The following is a 21,039-nucleotide window of genomic DNA, read 5'->3' on the forward strand; positions in this document are numbered from 1 at the left end:
CATTACCTGCCCTTCCAATCTGATCTATCACGGGACTCTAGGGCAGGTATGGAGCAGCAAAACACTGCTAATTCTAATTAATTAGCAGAGAAGACAGAGGTGCTACACATTGTGCCCCACGAAATGCTGGAGACAGAGCTATACATTACAGTTTGGAAACATAGTGAAAAGTATTTCTGACTACAGATCCACCCAGGAGCTCTCGACTAATCTCAGTCCCATGAGGGGCTAGGTAACCTCTGCGTGACACTGCATTTTTGCCATGACTGGCACATGCATGACTCTGAGATCACGATTCAGTTAGGAAGAAATCCATCATCCTTTCTGTTGGTAAGTGACCAAATTGAGGGCCAGATCCCCAGCAATCAGTGTACACCTGCTGACTTCAGCTGAGGTGCCAATCTGGCTCTAAATTGCCAATTTACAACAGAAGAGGATCTGCATCTGGAAGTAAGTGGCAAGCAATAACCATGGAAACCTATTAAGCCATTTCTCTAGTCACTTTTCAGAGCAGAATGGCACCTTACCCCTGTTCTTTTGTTCTTCAGCTTGTAGGCATTTTTGCAACATGTGTATGTACTGTACTGGTGTGATTATTGTAACTCCTACAATAGCACGAGTGTGACTCCTCCCATAGGAGAGCTGGAAATTGCATTCGGAACCTCTGTGGGTAAAGTCACACCATCCCAGTGCATACTGGTACTCTCTGTTATTTAGGCCAGTGTCTAATCATGACCCCCCCAACTGCTCTGTGAGGTGATGTAACATCTTCTGAAAATCCATCCAATCACCCTCAGGAAGGATTCACTGACTTTCACCTTCTCAGATTTCACAGGGATCTCCCCAGTATGGCCCAGTTTCCTTCTGTTCAGCAGTGAGGTGCATGGAGTGTCCTTGACACCTTCTTACAACAATGAATCATGGGGCTTTCTTGGGCTCCTTTCCCTTGAGGGGCTCTCCCCCCAATTCTGGGGTCTTCTTGGCCTTTCCTATTCCTGCTCTTTCAAGGAAAAGTATCTCCCATTATGAAACAGAAAGCAGGACCTGCAGCAAAGTCTCTTCCAGGTGAGAATAGAACTCCAACTTAGGTTTTCCACCTGCCTTACTCCCAGTGAATTATCTACTGGAGGGAGTCTGCTCCCTGTAGGATACTTGTATGCACACTTCACTAGCTGACAATTTCCTCCACCCAGGACGGCTGCAGAGAAATCAGGGACCTCAGTTTGGTCACCTGTGGAAGGGATTATGTTTATGCAGTTGCTCCATGAAGAGCAGAAAAGTCCCATTTCAGTGAAGGCAAAGAGAGCAAGGAGAGGACTTATTTCAAATGAGGAACTGAGAAGCTCACAGCAATGAGACTTTATACAAACAATAAGCAGATAAGGATGGGGTTGCAACACCAAGTTCTTCAGAAAGGCCCCTTTACACCTTTTAATTAGCATTAATTATTCTAATCCTAGACCAGCATGACTTGCTCACCTTCTTTAATAACATTTCTCCCCATATCTTCATTAACAAGGACAAAGTCTGAATGGCACAGTGGAGAATTTGTGCCCTACCATGTCATTGTAGGTGATCCCAGTGCTTATGTTGCCTAAGTCATAAAGGGAGCAAGTGTGGTGTTCTCAGCCTGGTCCAACATAAACTGGCACAACTCACAGCTGCTGCTAAGTCCAAGGATAACCTGCCAAGGGTTAGAGGTGCATTGGCAAAACTAGCTGCATGTGCACAGTGGGTTCCGGGAAGTAGGCTGGCGGAAGCCCACCCCTGCTAAAGGATCCCCCCCCGCCAGCCTAAGGGGAGGATCTACAGGACCTCGAAAACCCAACTGAGTTCCGGGGACAACTAATAAAAGAACAGGGACAGGAGTGTGGTCAGAGGGTCATAAGAAGGGAGCCTGATGGAGACACCAAGCAGAGAACCCCGGACAGCACCCACTGCTCCTCGAAGGCGTCAAGGGAGCCAGTGGACGCTGCCCAGAGGAACTCTGCCCATATACGTGAACGGACAGAGGATCGGAAACAATATGCACAATGTATCTATTGGGTTCCTGGGAAGTGGGTGGGCAAAGCCTGCCCACTGCTAAAGGATTCCCCCCCCAGCCTAAGGGGAGGACCCACAGGACCGCAGAAGCCCACTGATTACGGGGGACAACTAATAAAAGAACAGTGACGGGAGTGTGGTCAGAGGGTCATAAGAAGGGAGCCTGACGGGGACACCGAGCAGAGAACCCCGGACAGCGCCCACTGCCCCTCGAAGGCGTCAAGGGAGCCAGTGGACGCCGCCCAGAGGAACTCCGCCCAGATACATGAACGGACAGAGGATCAGAAACAATATGCAGAGTGTAGTGGGGCAGTTACCCCGCTCCTAGGGGAAAAGGTAGGGTGATTGAAGAGGCGGCCACAGCTGTAGCCGCATCCAGTCAGGCCACAGCTGGCCCTGATATAAGGGCTAAGGGAGGATTTTGGTTAGTCTCACTCCAGCTTTTGTGTGAGAAGGACCTAGCTGAGACAGGGTACCTGAAGCAGTGCAGTGCAGTGCAGCTCTGGTGAATCCCCAAGCTGAGACCTTGCTGTAGGCAAAAGGAGATACAGGAGCTGCAGGGTGACACCAGGGCCAAGAAAGGCAGCAGGTCCAAATCCCCTTGCCAGTGATGAGTGGCTGTTACAGACTACAGTTTGCCTCAGAGAATGGGGGCTAGATGATGACTGGCAGTTGCCACTGAGGCAAGGTGGGCATAGAGGGTTGGGAGTTCCCCTGGAGGGGAGACCCAGAGTGTGGGCACTGCTGTGGGGCAGAATCCCAGGGTAAGGGGCACTGGGGTCCAGGTGGGACATGGGGCCTGTGGCAGGCAAGAGACTAGCCAGCAGGAGGCACTTAGTGCTGGAATTGAGCTAATTCCTGGATGACCAGCAGGAGGTGCTGTTTCAGCAAGTCAGATCTGCTACACTCAGAACCTGGCTGAGCTATGCCTGGCTCCCTCTAAGACTATTGGCCTCGCATGTTGTGGAGCTGTACAACTTACCCATGTCCTTGTTACAGGAAGGGATGCAGAAATTATTTCTCATTGGAATCCATTCCCTACAATCAGCACCTATTCCAGGATCCCTGACTGAAACCTGACAGTGACTTAGTATAATCCAAAACACAGCCCACCACTTCTGCATGAAGATGGTTCCAGACAGCAGTGATGGGCTTCTGCTTGCTGGGGACCTCTAGGGATAGTGGGAGCCACACACTAGAGTAGGAGTTTACATGAAAGAAATGGTGCTGTATTTTCACTTTCCACATCCACAATCCCACATCTCCTTTTCTTACCCCTCCCCTGCAACACTCCCTACCGCACCAGCCCACCTGCCTCTGGACCAGTGAGAGAGTCTCTCATTGTTGGCTGTGAGTGTGCACTGGTGCTGTGGGTTACTTTGCACCACCATCCACGACTCTTATCCAGAGTTTGAGGGTGGGACTCTAGCTCACTGCTGATGCTTTGCCTCTTTAAAAGGTCTGTATTCAGGCCAGCAGGAGCCTTAGAAAGCTGGATTTCCAGATGCAGGAGCGCTTCAGGGGTAAAGGAGGCTTATGTTGTAATTCCCTTTTTTTTGCAAAGTGTAGTGAAAGGAGTTTCAAACTCTGCGACATGGGAAGAGGTGCCAACCTGGAAGAAAAGACTTTGTGCTGAGGCTTTGCTGGCCTACAGAACTGGGACAAGATAGGGTAGCTGTGATTCCTGCTGTTTGCCCCATTGAACTGTGGGGCACCTAACTGAGTGAGTAAAAGATCAATCGCACAGGCTGATGCACCAGCAAAGGGAGTTGCAACTGGTCTGCCAAGGTGAAGAGTTAAGAGTGAGGGGATGTGCAGGAAACATAAGTGGTGTTTGGTTTTTTTTGCTTTTTTTCCCGATTTTTGTTTTTTTCCCTTGGCCCCATCTGGCCCCACATTTCCCCTCTCTGCTTTCAGAGATCACTAGTTCCCCACTATCCTAAATGTATCATTGACACACACACACAGAGAGCAGCTAAGCCCATTTTACTGGGGTTGTGAGGGCCAGCATTAAACTCGCTAGGGCTCAGGGTTGAAGCCAAAGCATGACAGGGCTCAGGGTCTGCCCCCACCTGGGGCAGTGGAGCAGCAGTGCTTGGGCTCGGGCTCCAGCTCCAGCCCGGACTGAGTCATCTAGGATTTCTTGTCAGAAGGGGATGGTAGTGCAATGAAGTTTGAGAACTGCTGATTAAGCTTTTCAGTGCCAGATGGGGGTTTAAAAAAAAACAACCCCTCAGAAACCTGCCTTGCAGTGCAACCCAGAGATAACTGCTAGCCTTTGCTGCTTTTGAAAACCACTTCAAAACCAGCAATCATCTACCCTTGACCTGGCAGCTTCTTCAAAGCAAGCCCCGCACCTCTCTTTCAATATTTATTCATTATAAAGTAAATTGGGTGCATAGGAATCAAAAACCTGCTTCTGGGAATGTCATCAGCCTGATACAGAAATCAAAGGGATAAAAATCTGCTGCAAGATATGCAAGGTCAGTGCCTGCTGCACCTGTTTAAGTCACTGAGAGCAACCAGTGACCTTCCACCTCCCTGGATTAGTTTATCAAATGCACAGGGCAGCCACCCCTGTGACTGCAGAGTCCCTGATGGCATGGAATTTACATCATGACTAGCTGAATAAGCTAATGGCTGGTCAATAGAAAAATGGGTACTGCTTCCTCCCATTATTTTATTAGGTTAATTTTCCAAAATCCATCTGCTACCATTATATTGGGCTTGATTTTGCAGGTCCCCTGTCCCTGTGGCCTTAGCTCTGCCCTTCTACGGATGCCTGCTTTCCATCACCCCATTTAACCCTCTTCTGCATGCAGTGCCGTACTAAACTACACCACCAAACATCCACAGTGGTGATGGCATAATGTGGTAAAGGGGTGTGTGCAGAAGAGTGAAAGGCAGGGCAGAGTTAAGGTTGCAGTCAGTATATGGTCTAAGATGCATGGTAGTTGTGGAACTGGTAAGGCGTTTGTGCCTGTAGGGTGTATGCTTATGTGGGTTTGTTATATCTATAGAAGCCGTAAATGCTTCCTGGCTAAATTTTTTATGTATTAAGAACTGCATCTGCAGTTACATTGGTGAGGATTGCAAATTATAAGAACTATCAATTCTCATGCTTCAAGATGTAACCTAATGTAATCAGCTGGGTCAGGAAGAAAGTTCTCACTTCTCTCCACCATGGTATTGGACAGGCAGGTGCATTATGGATGTGTTCTGCCTTCTTCTGAAGCATCTGGGATTGGTCACTGGCTGAAAGATGACACTGAGCTAGGTGGGTCATTTTTTTCACGCTAGTGTGGTACCTCCATTAAAAAATATATTTTTATTAAAAGTGAGGATTGGGACCCTGTTGTGCCAGGTGCTGTACAAATAGAATAAATGGACACACCCTGCCCTACAGAGTTTACAGTCTAAATAGTCCTGGAGCCTGAAGTTCTCTACTTAACCAGTGAATGGTTGCAGCATGAGCAGTAGCTATGTAAGCTGCCCTGCCAATGAGCCTTAACTATGGCCACTAGTAAAGAAAAGAATTTTCTTTTCATGCTGTTTTGGTCCTTGGCTTCTCTGCTAGGACTAGCAAGCAGGCTGCTGAGTAGTGCCAAAGGAAGGGATAACTTCTGAGATGGCCATTTGTGTATTTATAAAACTGGAGGGAGTCCACCATTTCATAGGGCACCAAACCAGCATCAGATGGTAACAAAAGCCCCGGTACTTCATGCAGAGACTTAATCCTGCCCAGGGTCCTGCTATAATCAATGGGACTTGGCCCAGGTGCTGATGGATTCAGCTTTAGGATCTGGGCCTACCTTTGTACACTTGCCACTCTGGGCTAGATTTGAATTCTCACGATTTCATTGTGAATCTTGTGATTTTTGGGGGTGGGGTTTCATAAAACCCCCAACTTCTGGAGTCATATTACTTACGAAACTCAGTTTTCACTGCAAAACAGTAAGTTTCTAATTTGACTGCAGAGAAAAGCTTGGAAACGTGAATGGTGAAATCTCCAACACTGGAAGATGCACACAAGGAACCCAACATTTATTATCTTTAAACTCTTGTGATTTTTAGGTCAATCCCATGATGTTTTGGGCCCTGACTTGTAATTTTTTTGAACACTTGGGATTGTCGGTACTGGAATTGCTGTCCTAGAGACTAAAGGCTCCATGTACCAGCCATTACCAGTCCTTTCCAATCTTATCCCCACCCTGGCAGTGCCTCTGTTCCTAAAATATTTTAAGATGCCCAAAGTAACAGCTTGGGTGTGGGTGAGGGGATGGAGCAGGGGTGGGCAAACTCTTTGGCTCAAGGGCCATATCTAGGTATGGAAACTGTATGGGGGGGCCATGAATGCTCACAAAACTGGGAGTTGAGATAGGGGGGTGAGGGCTCTGGCTGGGGGTGCATGGTCTGGGGTGGGGTTGGGGGTGCAGAAGGGTGCTCTGGACTGGGACCAAGGGGTTCAGAGGGAAGGAGGGGGATCAGGGCTGGGGGAGAGGGTTGGGGCATGGGAGGAGATTGGGAGTCAGGATCTGGGCAACAGCTCCCAGAAACAGCTGCATGTCTACCCTCCAGCTCCTATGTGGAGGAGAGGCCAGGTGGCTCTGTACACTGCCTTCTGTGCAAGCGATGCCCCTGCAGCTCCCATGGGGGCACTGCAGGGGCAGCACTTGGGGTGGGGGCAGTGTGCTGAGCCCCCGGATGCCCCTCTGTATAAGAGCTGGAGGGGGGATGAACTACTGCTTCCAGAAGCCGTGCAGAGCAGGGCAAGACCTTGACCCTGCTCCCTGTCTGGAGTGCCAGAACAGGGCAAGCCCCAGACCCCGCTTCCCGGCAGGAGCTCAAGGGCTGTATTAAAATATCTGGAGGGCTGGCTGTGGCCCCCAGGCCATCAGGCAGGCTTTAGGTCGATTCCCCAGAATCAGGCCCTGCACTGAAGAGGGCCCTGCGCCCATGCTTAAAGGGGCCCTGCTCTGGGGTTCTTCAGCATTTTGGCGGCAGGGGGTCGGCTCTGGGGGTCTTCAGCATTTTGGCGGCAGGGGGTCCTTCGGTGCCACAGAAGACCCAGAGTGGACCCCATGCTGCCGAAGCCCTGGACCACCACTGAGTATTCCAATTGGACAGGTCATAAAGCCAGCCCTACGAGCCATAGTTTGCCCACTTTTGGGATGGAGGCAGGAGATAAACACAAACATTCCCCCAAAGATTACAAATGGGTAGGAAGAAAGAATAAAAATGTGCATGTTATTCCCACCCCCTAAATGCTACATTCTGTCAAAGGCTTTACATAAACATAACAGGGGGAGCTATGCTGATCTATACCCCTTCAGAGTGGGACGTGTTGGTGGTCCTTGTCTTCTCAGTTCTTGGACAGGGTTTCTCTCCAAAATTAAACACTGACTAGAATGAGGGTCAGTGGGGCACACGAGAGAATGAGTGATCTGTGCTCCCACAAAAATAAACTGCAACTGGAGGAAGGGAACACAAGCATGTAAACAAGTGAAATGGAGCTGACTAAGAAGATGTGTAATTCCCCCTGAGGTCTCACTAGAGGCACTGTCCTTACACCTGACAAGCCAGGCCTTTCTCTCTATTCCTTGTAAACAATTCTGGAATAAGAGAAGAGTGCCTGGGAGATGGAATGAATACTGAGCAGAGTGCGCAGAATACAGCATAGCACAGGGCTATTCTCACTGAATGTGTTTGTTCCAGTGTGAAACAACAGGCATTGAATAACAGTGAGAGTCTTGGAAACGGAGACTGGGGAGAATCTCTTCTGGAATTTTCCCAGGGAGAAGAAATCAACTAACAAATACCATGTGATGCATGAAGAGGTTTTTAATACCCTGGAATCTTCCAATCACTCTAATCAAACACCAGGACTCTTGAACTGAAATCTAGAAAACAATGAGATTTAAAATAGATTGAAGTGTAGGGGGGGAGGGGAGGGTTATTTGCATCAATAAACTGAGCTCATTTGCAACTTACTTGTCTATTTCAGAGATGCTTTAGCCATCCAAGCTAGAATTTTCCTGATGCACCTTCACTGCAGACCTGAGAAAAACAGCCTTGAATATAACCTGGGTCCAATGCACCTTTAATTACAAACACCCCCCATTTGCTGGGTTGATCTTTCTCCTGCAGTCTCCCAAGTCCAGTTCTGCAGCAGGAATGCTGGCTCAGGCAGGGACTGACCTGATCTCTTCCCAACAGCTGATACTTAGTCTATTTTTTCAAATGACCAAAACTGACCTGGCCTCTATTCTAGTGTAGAGTGCCAGTTCATCTGTCCATGGTTTGAGTCAGGAGTAAAACAGGTCACTGAATCAGCTTCTGAAAAGTGGATGTGAGGAGCAACAATGCATGCTCAGGATGAGGAATGAAATGGAGCTGTTAGAAAGGAGTAGGAAACAAACATTAAAGGAGAACTGAGGCAATGCAGTCATAGCCTCACTACCTCTCTCATGTCTGGTAGCAGGTATTAGTACCTGCTTAACCCATAATAGCAGGGTGGGGATCTTTCTGTAATGACCACACTGCATAAGAGCTTTGATTGGCTACTGCTGGCAGCTGGCTATTGTAGTGTTAGAGCTAAGCAGTACAGGCTTGTGAAAAGCCTGGGTTCAAATTCTGTTATCAAGCTAACTGGTTAGAGGTATGCTGGATTTAATGCATCTCTTTGGCTTTTGTATCTACATTTAAACCTGGGCTTTCTAGGCTGCAGGAAATTGCATGTTGGGGGACAGGAGGGGAGGTCAGGGGCTATGTCCCTTGACTTTTTCTCTTCCTCCAAAATGCTAAAGAAATGTGTAGCTATTTCTCATTCACATGATGGGGAGGTTATATAGACATCAGACTTGGGACTAACCCTGGGGAAGTAATATGCTCTTATTGCCCTCTGTGTGAGCTGACGTGCAAAATAATTGGCTGTCTGTATAAATGCTGCCATCTCTTTTCCAAGGAGGAATTCAGGCTTTTCAGGGGGATACACTATCCGTGAATTGACACAGCTCCATAGACTTTAGTGACACTATCCCACTTTGTACCCACTGAGGATCTCGTCCCTTCTGACTACAGCTAGCGCTAGGGATGTGCAGTGCCATCCTATGTGCCACCGCCTTGCTGATGTGCCCCCTGGATGCCCAAAGAGCTGGGAGTAGTGGCAATCAGATTTCCTCTTTGAAACAGGTAGAAGCTGAGAGAAGTGTGAGCAGTGTTTGTGCTGGAGAGCTCATTTCGGGGTGGGGAGAGGGAGAAGGTGGAGGTGAGAATCTTGATGAAGTTTGGGTCTCTGAGCCTTTGTACTTGCAAGGTTTGGATTTCTAAGGGGCTAAGAAATTCATTCACCTCTCCCCCCACATTCTGAGATTATGCTAATGCAGGGGTGGGCAAACTACAGCTTGGGGGTCACATTCAGCCCTTCAGACATTTTAATCTGGCCCTCAAGCTCCACCTGGGGAGCAGGGTCTGGGGCTTGCCCCACTCCACCTACCGTGGCTCTGCATGGCTTCCGGAAGCAGAGGCATGTCCCTGCTCTGGCTCCTATGCATAAGAGCAGTCAGGGGTTCCGCAAGTTGCCTCTGCCTCAAGTGTTGTCCCCACAGCTCCCATTGGCTGGGAACTGCGGCCAATGGGAGCTGCAGGGGCAGCACCTGTGGACAGGGCAGCATGCAGATCCACTGGATGCACCTCCACGTAAGAGACAGAGGGGGGATGTGCCGCGGCTTCCAGGAGCTGCTTGAGGTAAGCGCCACCCAGAGCTTGCACCCCTGACCACCTCATGTGCCCCAATCTCCAGCCCTGATCCCCTTCCCACCTCCTGAACCCCTCAGTCCCAGCACAGAGCACCCTCCTGCACCCCAAACCCCTCATCCCCAGCCCCACACCAGAGCCTGCACCCCCAACTGAAGCCTCCACCCTTCCTCCACACCCCAAACTGCTGCCCCAGCCTGGAGCCCCCTCTTGCACCCTGAACTCATTTCTGGCTGTACCCTAGAGCCTGCACCCCAGATGAAACCCTCACTCCCTCCTGCACCCCAACCCCCAGCATCATGAGCATTCATGGCCCATACAATTTCCATACCCAGATGTGGCCAAAAAGTTTGCCCATCCCTGTTCTAAGGCAATTTGGGGAGCAGCCCCAGTGCCTCTTGTGACAGGGAGGGGAGGCAAATTGAAAGCAAATAGTGCGCTGGTGTGATAGCTGCAGTGGCCTCTGAATCCTGACTCTTATGAATGTGCTGGAAAGTGAGGAGGGCAGAGCAGAAGTGGGAAAAGAGACCATTCACAGGATGGAAAAATACTGGTCAGCCCTTCTAGCAGGCCATACTGACTGCTGTACACTTCCCTGCCATCCTGAGTCCTAGGATGTCAGCCCTGAATTCCTGGTCACTGCTGACTCCATCCCTCCTCCTCCCTGCGGAGCCAGGATCTGAAATTAAAATTAATGTGCTCAAAGTTCCGTTGTTTTTGTAGAGCCAGAGGGGAAAGCTGGGTAAGGGGCTAGTGCCGCCTGCCCCTGCCCAGTAAACCTTTGGGTGTCCTAGTTAGACAGCTTTCCCCTCTCTGCCCTGTTTAGCAAGCGGGGCTTGTTTTTGTGCATGCAGTTATATAAAGAAAAGACAGCTGTTAACGTAAACACTTTGGAGAGCAGGGAGAGTTGATGCTGTCCCCACTTTCCAAGAACCGTTAGAGGGGGAAAAATATCCCCCCCCCCCCCGCTTTCTAAACCCGGCTTGGCCTGTCCCTCCCCAGAAGCACCTAGTGACTGGAGACAGCTCTTGCTTGCCAGAAAAGAGCGGCACAGGGAGCGTAAGCAGACAACCGGAGATTTCCCATGCTGGGAATCCAGTGGGAGAAGGGAGGGGGGGGGCGTTAACTTCACTCTAAACAGAGTTTTACTGTTATCGGAATCACATTGCAAACCCAGAGCCGCACCTTCCTCGGGCGGCAGAGTCCCAGGGCCGCTGTCTCTGGGGCGCCTCCTTTATTTTGAAACGGGGCACAGTGGGAACCGGCCCGCACCGCTCTCGGGCTCGGCTCGCAGGGCTCCAGCAGGGGCTGCTGCGGGAGCAGGCTCCGGCAGAGGGGGCCAGGGCAGGCACAAAAGAGCCAGTGTGCGGCTGCCGGAGCAGGCAATTCATTCTCCGCCTGCTGCTGCGCTGAGCTTGTTTTCCTCTCCCTGCTGGAGAAGGCGGGGTCCCCCGGCCCAGCAGGAGCTCGCTCTTGCTTTCCTCTCTCCCTGCTCCCCCCAGCCCCCTTCGCTGGCCCAATGGCTGGGATCCACGGGCCGCCCATCAGCTGATCGTGGCGTGGCCACGTCTTGAGGAAGCCAATCGGACAGCCCGGGGGCCGGCACGGGCAGCTGATAAATGGGCCAGCTGGGAACTGGCTTCTGCAGAGCAGAGCATGGGAGCATCTCGGGGAAAGTGAGCCCTCGTCCATCAGTCGGCCCAGCCTGCCTCTCCTCTGCCGGCTCAGTAGCCAAGGTAATCGCTTCTGTTCCCACTGCGCGGGGGTGACGGTAAATCGCCGCCCGTTCTCTCCCAGGCATTGGGTGGCTTTGCGGGGGGACGTGCACTGGGAATGTGCCCCCCCGCCTATGGGATTGGGGGGTGCTTCAGGCTGCTTTGATGCTGTTCACAGGCAGTGAGTGTGCTAGGAGGACTCTTTGCTTAATGTGGCGTTGTTGGGTTTTGCAGCTTTTCCTTTAGAGGATGGTCCTGCTCCCCTTAAACCAATGCACCCTGCGTCTGGCAGGTTGTGTGTACAGCGGCAGAGAAATCCCGCAGGACTGGGTCCCACACGGGGCTCGGCTCGGGTCTGCAAGACTGTATTAAAAGGTGACCTTGCAGATGGATCTTGTCTTTTCCTGAACTGCCTCTTCGTGTATTTCCCTATTTCATTGTCTTGCTTCCAGTCAGTCTCCGATTCCTCGAGCAGGGAGATGCCTACCTTGCCGACAGAAAGACGGCTGGGTGTGTGGTACCTTTATTCCTGATGGTATCTGGGGCGGTACATCGGCATAGCTCCCCTTGCTAGGCTGCTGTGTTTGTCTGCTTTATGTCCCTGAAGCAGCCACTCCAAGGGGGGCAGCTCCGATTTAGCTCTGTAGAGGGGAGGGGAAACGAGGTCGCTCAAGATCTTCTAAGGGGCTTTTCTTTGGTCGGAGCTTTCTGGTACAGAAGATTTCCTCACAGTTGTTCTGCACGGTTTCCTTAAAAAACCGGGAGTGCAGGCTCCTAAGGAGAACAGCCGAGGAGGGATTTGCGTGAAGAGAGGAACAGCCATAGATCAAATTTCTAAACTGACCATAAAGAGAAGCCGTGGGGGGCAGCAGTGGGTCCTTCAGCTGGAAGCTTTTACAGGACCAAGCCTGGACTGCCACCGTAGAGGCATGCAATCAAATGGGCAATAAATGCAGTGACAGCAAGGGGCTGCAGAGAGGGAAGGGGACTCCAGGGAGGTTTGTATCTTGGGGGAGGGGGGTGTCTGCCTTCTGGCCAGTTGTAGGGGAGAGGCAGGCTGGTTCTGAGACCCCAGCTGTTCCCAGGCAGGAGTCACCGCAGTGCTGCTTCTATTGCCAAGAAATAAAGGCAGGGAAGGGGCTGAACAAAATCTTGTCCATGCTGGTCAGAGAGGTGGCTGCTTCTTAGAGTACCAGAGAGGGTTTGACTTGGTGGCCAGCTGGGAATGCTGGGATAGGATTGGTAAGGGCCAACAAGGCTCCATGATCCCCAGTACAGCTGCTGGTGTGACAGAGGCAAATCTGCATTCCTCATATGGGACAAGGGAGTACAGTGCCTTCAGCCAAAGCAGCTACTTCTCAGAGTCAGGGGCTTTTGCCCCAAGTATGTAGAGCCCAGGGGCTGTAAAAGATCCCCAGTGACCTCCGCTTGCATCCTCTGAATCTACTGCAGCTCTCCCTGTATGTGAGCAGGGCCCCTCTGCCTCCAGACGCTCCATGGCTGAGAGGCCTCTTGAGTCTCTGCTGTTCAAAGGTTACTTACTTTGCCTTGGGCTGTAGTTAGGGGCCCCTCTCATCTTACTTAGATAACAGTATTGTATATCTTCAGATCGCATGGTCCGGAGATGGAGCTGTCTCTGGAAAATGGCCCTTACTGGAATGGGGAAGGACCACAGAAGACCCTGTCTAAGCCAAAGTGGGCAAAAATGCTGCTCCAGGGATTTTGCTGCCCCAAGCAGCCAAAAAAGCCACGATCGCGATCTGCTGCAATTCAGTGGGAGGTCCTTCGCTCTGAGCGGGAATGAGGGACTTGCTGCTGAATCCCTGAAAGTGCCGCCCCACTCCCGAGTTGCTGCCCCAAGCACCTGCTTGATAAACTGGTGCCTGGAGCCAGCGCTGGCTCCAGGGCAATGTCCGTTCTGAAATTGCATTTTGCGAGTGGAGAGTTCACAGTGGAGTCAAGGAGCCCTTCTGAGGGGCTGCTGCTCTCTGATCTCTTAATGATCATAATAGCTAGAGAGGGAAAAGACCAAGTCCATCAGCTGACAGGGCAGGACCCAACCCCTCAGTAGATGAGATCTTGGATATCCTGAGACCACAGGAAATCTTTGAAACCAAATGATTGTTGTAGCTGGTCCTAAACCATGTTGTTGAACTGCTGGATTGATACATTGTCTGTTTCCTATAGTGTAATCTACTGTATTCAGATTCACAACTGGTGTAAGCAGCTGTGACGCTGTCTGGGATATTCTAGGATAACTGTCTAGGGGACACGCAGTGCACCATCTCTCTTCTGTTACTGAGCTGTGAAAAATCTCCCACTTGGTCATTCTCTTGTATAAGGGTGTGAGAACCCATTCGGAACACAGAAATATTCATGGTTGGCTTTCCCTCCCCTCCTGGCAGGACCCCAGTAACGCACCCCGCCACCATGGCCACTTCAGCGAGTTCCCACCTGAGCAAAGCTATAAAGCAGATGTACATGAAGCTGCCTCAGGGTGAAAAGGTGCAAGCTATGTACATCTGGATTGATGGGACTGGGGAGCACCTGCGCTGTAAAACCCGGACGCTGGACCAAGAGCCCAAGAGCATTGAAGGTAAGAAGGCAGGTGTATGATTGACACACGGTGAATGCTGCGACTACAAGCAGTTGCACCAGTGGGTTTGCAGCAATATAGGGCTTGGCTTGGGTTCAAGCATCTGACCACAGAGCTGCAAAATGCTGCTGTGCTGTTGGAAGACAAAGATCCTTCTTTTTGAGTTGGGAGTGGGGGGCGGGGGTGTCCCCCACATGGGAGAAATCTGGACCAGAGACAGTCAGTGCATTCCACCCCTTGAGTTCTTTGTATCAAGTGCATGATGTGGGATAGCTCCCACCTCGCTCCTGGTGTGTGCTTGGAAAAGTGGACAGGCTGAGCAGGATGCACTTCATAATCTCCTGATGTGGAAGGAGATCTGGAAGACCACGCTTCTCCTTGTGGGGCAGAGGTGTAAGTAGAGCCAGGAATCGATGATGTGTCCCCATCTGCGCTAAAGGGGTATCTGTCTGCAGGGTATTCCCAGGGCCAGAAGAGCTTTACAGGTAAAGGGCCAGCAGGCTGGGGAGATGGCAGGAAGGAAGTGATGGGAAGATAATATATCCAGTGTAATTAAGAGCTTTTGAACAAACAGCCCAAAGAGCTATCAGAACAAACAGCCCAAACTGACATGATGATAGCATTCGTATTTCTTCCCTTGTTGCCATGGCACTGGCCAGGACAGTTCTAAAACCGAAGTACTGTGCATGAGCAATCAGAATTATCTGCCCGCCTCACCGAGGAAGTGGCTGGCACTATGTGTTTAGCATCCATAGCACATGGAAGGGGATAACAATGGGGGCAGAGTTAATTTCTTCACAGCTGCTTCAGATGTGCTCTCACTGCAAAAGCAGTATTCAGTGGGGGCCTAAGCCATGCTCAACTGGAGGGGCACAGGTAGTGTAAGGGGATGTTCTCTCCCCACAAACACTGGACTATCCAATTGATGATGTTCCCCCTTCAGGCACCTCTAGGCCTTGTGCATTCTCCCAAGGTTCCCTTCACCAGGTCTGTGCAGTTGCACCAATGTGGAGGAGCGTGTTTCAGGGCCGTCCAGCAGTCTGGAGACAACTGAGGACACCGGACTCCCTCTCATTCCTTTTGACTTATAGCATCTCCCTGATTCCCTTTGTTTCGGCTAGGGAAACCCATCTGGGTCTTCATCTTACCATAGCGTGTTGGCTACAAGATAGGAAGTGTTCGTCAAGGACGTCTGCAGTGCAGTTAGCTGAATCGGACTTCGCTGATGTCCCACCTTTTTGTTTTTCCACAGCGTAGCAAAGAGCAATTCCCTCACCCCATATTTCAGTGGCAGCAAAATCAACAAAGTACAGTGTGTGCCAGTGTCCTTTAACAAGCAATCTTTTTTTGCACACTTGTCGTGCTGAATCAGCTGGTGAACTCATTTTGGTGGTTATGGAAAGCTGCTAACCTAAAGGGGTGAATTTTTTCTCTCCTGCTCTAGATCTACCTGAGTGGAACTTTGATGGGTCTAGCACCTTCCAGTCTGAGGGTTCAAACAGTGACATGTACCTTCTCCCTGCTGCCATGTTCCGGGACCCTTTCCGCAAGGACCCCAACAAGCTGGTTCTTTGTGAGGTCTTCAAGTACAACCGCAAGCCAGCAGGTATGGTGCAGTGCCTTCCCCAAGAGTGGCTGCAGTAGTTCTGGGAGGGGTGAGAAGGCTTGCTCCCTCTTGGAGTAGAGGAGGGTTGGTGGAGGGGTAACTGTCAGAAAAGTAGTTAATGCAAGACTTTACCAAGCATCATTAATGCATTAACACTGTACAGGAAATACAAATATTCCTGCCCTGAAGAGCTTGGATATAAAGAAAACAAGATGCAATAGGCAACACCAAGGGAGAAACTAGCTTAGATGTTTATCTGTTCTGGTCTAGCCTCTCTTGTCACTGGTAACACGGAGATGGAAGAGTATGACATGGGTCAGTGCTTGGGACTATTGGAGGACTTGTCAAGAGGATCTCCAGTGCTGGGAGGGATGTGGGGACTTGGGAAATCATTCTGTGGAGAAGCATGGAAGGGAGGAGGGGAAAGAAGTGAATTGGGTGGTATCACTGATTGGAGGGAATAATTTGAACCTGAGGGAACAAAAACATCTGACGTGTGAGATGTAGGCCTGGTCATGGACGAGTAGCTTCTGTGCACATGATTGCCAGCATATGGTTCAAGAGACTAAGAACATTATGGAACAGTACAAGGAAGTCCATAAGATGGCACCAGCAACCAATAGAAGCATCCATTATTTAAGGCCAGCGGCCCTACCTACCACTTAGATCTTACATTGGCTAATGATGGTGGTCACAGGGCAGTCTCTTTGGGTCTGAATTTCTGGGCTTCCCTAGAGGTCTGGGTGGGGAAGTGAGTCCCCCAGACAGCCGGTATGGTAGTGGCTTTGTCCAGAATACATTGGCAAGTCATAGCTTCCATGGTGGGATAAGAATCTGAGCTGTTCCACCAGAGCAGCACACTGGACTTTTTTTTTTTTACCAATAGCTAGAAGCTACTCGTCCATGACGAGGCTACATCTCACATGTCAGAGGTTTTTGTTTGTGGCTAGAACATTGGTGAGCTAATAAGCTTTGTGCTTTTCTTCCATTCTAGAGTCAAACCTACGGCATACCTGTAAACGGATTATGGATATGGTGTCCAACCAGATCCCCTGGTTTGGGATGGAGCAGGAATATACTCTTCTTGGGACAGATGGACATCCATTTGGTTGGCCTTCCAATGGCTTCCCTGGGCCCCAGGGTAAGCTTCAAGGAATTAATATCTGAACTAGGAATAAGAGATCTCATGAATACTTAACCCCAAATCATAATGTTATCAATCACTAATTAATGGGATTAATTGGAAATGTGTAAAGTGAGATGAAAGATTCAAGGAGTTGCAAAAACTGGATCACCAAAAGCTATGCCGACAGTGACCAAAACTAAAAACGAAAGTAATCTTAGTGGCTGTATGGTAATCTTATGACATATAGACCAGATTCATATCCAGTGTTCGTTCCACTGGTCTGCAATTCATTTAAATATGACCAGTTGGGCAGGGTTTTCAGAAGTAGGAGCCCAAGTCCCACTGACTCTGTCTGGAGTCATGCTCTGGAGGTATTTTGTTCTACTACTACCCCAAATGAAAGCAGTATAGAGACTTTCCTGCGACCTGTGCCTTCTGAGAACCTTTCCTAACTGCACTCTATGCTCTTCACTGCACTCAATCACAAGCTATTTGAAGACTATGTTCACCTTTCTTGTGCTCTGTGCTACCGCAGGTCCATATTACTGTGGCGTAGGAGCAGACAAAGCCTATGGCAGAGACATTGTGGAAGCGCATTATCGTGCATGTCTCTATGCTGGTGTTAAAATTGGAGGAACAAATGCAGAAGTGATGCCCGCACAGGTAACTACTTTGACTTCACCTGCCATTGCAGTCAGCTGGCACCAGCCAATGATGCAATGTGGAAGCTCATGCTGCTGAACTCTGCTGCTGTAGTCAGTATGTACCCTGGGGCTTTGCAAATGTTGAGAGTGCAGGAGGGTGCAGACGGAATGAACAGCATCTTGCAGTTATGGTTCTTCACCAAACTGAGCCAATGTGTGTTGGTTTTTTTTTTTTCTTTTTCTCTGCTCTCTGTAGTGGGAATTCCAGGTGGGCCCATGCGAAGGGATTGAGATGGGGGATCACCTCTGGATTGCACGCTTCATCCTACATCGGGTGTGCGAAGACTTTGGGGTAATCGTGTCCTTCGATCCCAAACCCATCTCTGGGAATTGGAATGGAGCCGGTTGCCACACCAACTTCAGCACCAAGTCCATGAGGGAGGAAGGAGGCCTTAAGTAAGTTTCTCTACAGCTGGGCTAGTTGCATCAGTTTGGCAAGCTCAACTAGAGAAAGTGGACATTACCAACAGCAGCAAGACTTCTGCAGAACTGAGACTGCACCTGAGACACTAGTTGGCTTGCCAAGGGAATAGTGACATGTCTTGCTCCACGCAAGAGATTTTTGGCTCGAATACCCCCAGAAATTCTAGTGTTGTGTTTTTTTGTTTTTACTGGAACTGAACTCCCTTCCCACTGTAGCTGTTGCACCCAGAGGTGGTCTGCACTGAAGATTGAGGGAATTCCCCCAGTAGTGGTCTAACACTGGTACAGTTTCACCAACACTAGCAATGGTGGAAGTGCTAATAGACAAGAGGCAGCCGTTCTTACCACTGTCTAGCACTGGATTACCCATCTCTGTAAAAAGCCCTGTACTCAGTCTGTAATAGGAGTTTATCCTTTACCAAAGGAGGGAGAATTTCTGCCTCACTGTAAACAAGGCCAGATATTGAAAGTAGATTCAGATTGGACTATTCTTAGATCATTGGCTTACAGATTCCACAGCACTTGAGAGTCTGGGACTTTGTTTTTCAGGGACTAGATTGTACTTTTCAAGTACAATGTAATTCTATTAAGGATCCATTTGGGCATTTCTCTGCCCACTCCTTCCCCTGTAACTTCAGTGGGTGCATTCAGAATATCACTACACTTGCAGAACTTGTAAGCTTCTGAAATAATAAAATGTGTCGAAGTACAACCTGTGTCTTCCCAAGGATAAAGGAAGCTGTACCAGGCATATTTAGTGGCAATGCAACTCAGCCAAATTACTAGTTCTAACTGGTACCCCCACAAGCTGTAATGTTCTTTAACTCCAGTCAGAGTCTTATCTGCCTTTGGGATCCCCCCAAAAATTCTGAGAACCTCACTGGTCAGAATAGGCAAGGAGGGGAAAACACCCAGTCCCACATGCAGGCGAACTGGCTGGAGGAAAGGAGGATTTGAACCATGTAACCAAGTGATACAGTGGAGTCAGTTTCCCAAAGTAACTCGCTATCCATGAGAGGAAGGGGCCCATGGCTGGTACTAGCTGGAATGGGAGTGCTTGCAGATAAGGGACTGAAACATGGGATTTGTGTGCTTGGGTGAGGTGTGGGAGAAAGCCAAGTAGGTGAGTTCCTGCCAACATTGCCCATGGCCAAGTGAACAGCAGCACAGCCAGTGTTCTTGCCAAAGTCTCTCAACCTCCTGCCTTCTGTCTCCAGGCATATAGAAGAGGCCATTGAGAAGCTCAGCAAGCGGCACCAGTACCACATCCGTGCTTACGACCCAAAAGGGGGGCTGGACAACGCCAGGCGCCTGACGGGCTTCCATGAGACATCCAGCATCCATGAATTCTCTGCTGGCGTGGCCAACCGTGGGGCCAGTATCCGTATCCCCAGAAACGTGGGCCAAGAAAAGAAGGGTTACTTTGAGGACCGCCGGCCCTCTGCCAACTGCGACCCTTATGCTGTGACGGAGGCACTAATCCGTACGTGTCTTCTCAGCGAAACCGGGGATGAGCCCTTTGAGTACAAGAACTAAGTGGACTGCTCCCCGACAGATGCCGCCTGCCCCCAAATGTGCCCTCAGAATTACTTCTAGAAGGGACAAGTTAACACTTTGTTTGTGTCCCAGTAACTCTTGTTGTGTTGGGGGAGGGAGCTTTTAGTTCTTGTTGTCTCTTTGTTGATGCTTGAGAGGAGGAGTGTGCATGAGAGGAGAATTTTTACCACTGTTTTGTCTAATTCATCTGTATGTCTGACAGGACCCAGTGGCTTCCATGGACACAGGGTGATAGGCTGAAGGAAGGTGGATGGACAAGAGGCTGTAGTGGGTTTTGCCCAAGAGAGTCTAACTTTCATGATAGCAACATACATAACTAAACTCTCCATAGACCAGTTGTCCTTGTATTTGAGTTATTTAGGGGAGAAAGGAGTAAAGCAGCTATGATAGATTCTGACACCTTTGCAAACTTATGCATGGTGAGAAATTTCCCTTCTCTGGCTTTGATAAGACTCTTGGGCATCTTCTTGCATTCTACTGTCCCAGCTAAATGTGGGAGCTGGTAGCAAAATTCCTCCTTGCTCTGTTATTGGAAGCCACTCAATCTCCTGTGTATAACACAGAGTGAAGTAGTATGTTTTTTTTATATTTAAATGTAAAAACAAAAAAAACCTATATAATTTTTTTTTTAAAAGATGTTCCAATAACTCAGCCAGCTAGAGCAGGCAGGGTTCCTGAAGGTACTGTTGGAGGTGGACCTCCAGCGTGGGCTAGAGCAGAGGGTAGAATTAGGGGGGAGGGGGGTGGCAGCCAGGAGGGAAGTTGACTTTTTTTTTAATACTTTGAAGTGTGGCTTTGCCATTCCTGGCAGGACATCAGTTCAGCACTTGGAAGCTAGTAGTAACGATCGTAACTTAAACTCGAGCTGATGCGGGCATGTAGCGTGGCTGAAACACGAGGAAGATGTTCTAAATTATGAGTTGGCTGGTCAACTTAACTGTGTTAGCAATGGGGTCATGGGTGTTTTTATTTTCCAGTGGGATTAGCATGTCACTAAAGCAGGGCTTTTCATAAAAAGAAACAACTTTTAGATTTTAATAATGTTTTTAGGGTTTCTAAAGTTGTACAGTTTTACAGAGACCATTGGTGTTAACTGTTGGTATGTCCTGGCACGCAAACTACCTGCCACCTAGTCAGGACTACGCTAACGAGGGGGCTCTGTGCCACCCTGCGTTCCCCTCCCAGACTGCCCTAAATTCTCTCAGGGGAATGCCTAGTGGGTTCAAAAGTTCTGGGATTTTGGATGATGCCAATATATGCCATTGCATTTGGATTTACAAATAGTTTCTTTTATAATAACAAAACTTAATTCTGACTTCTTTCTCTCTGGTTTTATTTGTCTGAAATGTCATGGCGTGGGCTTTTAGCTATCTGGAGGGATTTCAGCCTGGATTTCCTCTCTCTCCTGGGATAAGATGGGGAATCCTAGACTCACATGTTCATTCTCTGGGCAAAATGCCATCGTTGGCCTGGAGGAACTCTTGGGATTATGGTTGCCAATTTTGGTCAGATGT

General features: G+C 49.5%; 1 protein-coding gene and 1 long non-coding RNA gene across 2 annotated transcripts; one reads left to right on the forward strand and one right to left on the reverse strand.

The window, feature by feature from the left end:
• Window positions 1-7,869: 7,869 nt before the first annotated feature.
• Window positions 7,870-11,092, reverse strand: LOC116818486 (uncharacterized). The gene is made up of 4 exons (XR_004372186.2): window positions 10,984-11,092; window positions 10,380-10,477; window positions 8,035-8,100; window positions 7,870-7,943 (listed from the first exon to the last, which is right to left on the reverse strand). It is a non-coding gene; the product is annotated as an uncharacterized LOC116818486 (long non-coding RNA).
• A 401-nt stretch (window positions 11,093-11,493) lies between these two features.
• On the forward strand, window positions 11,494-20,110 carry GLUL (glutamate-ammonia ligase). Its single transcript, XM_032769415.2, has 7 exons — window positions 11,494-11,534; window positions 13,919-14,109; window positions 15,554-15,715; window positions 16,710-16,856; window positions 17,377-17,504; window positions 17,742-17,941; window positions 19,186-20,110. Exons 2-7 carry the CDS (start codon window positions 13,944-13,946, stop codon window positions 19,502-19,504), a joined length of 1,122 nt encoding a protein of 373 aa, XP_032625306.1. The 5' UTR covers window positions 11,494-11,534; window positions 13,919-13,943; the 3' UTR covers window positions 19,505-20,110.
• The last annotated feature ends 929 nt before the right edge of the window (window positions 20,111-21,039 follow it).

The sequence above is a fragment of the Chelonoidis abingdonii genome, chromosome 7, assembly GCF_003597395.2.
Source record: "Chelonoidis abingdonii isolate Lonesome George chromosome 7, CheloAbing_2.0, whole genome shotgun sequence".
Taxonomy (NCBI): Eukaryota; Metazoa; Chordata; order Testudines; family Testudinidae; genus Chelonoidis; species Chelonoidis abingdonii.

Excerpts from the sequence above, each read along its gene's own strand:
- GLUL (XM_032769415.2), top strand. The coding sequence starts at position 13,944 with ATGGCCACTTCAGCGAGTTCCCACCTGAGCAAAGCTATAAAGCAGATG. Across the intron at positions 16,857-17,376 it reads TGGCTTCCCTGGGCCCCAGG|GTCCATATTACTGTGGCGTA; the intron begins GTAAGCTTCAAG and ends GTGCTACCGCAG. Across the intron at positions 17,942-19,185 it reads AGGGAGGAAGGAGGCCTTAA|GCATATAGAAGAGGCCATTG; the intron begins GTAAGTTTCTCT and ends TTCTGTCTCCAG.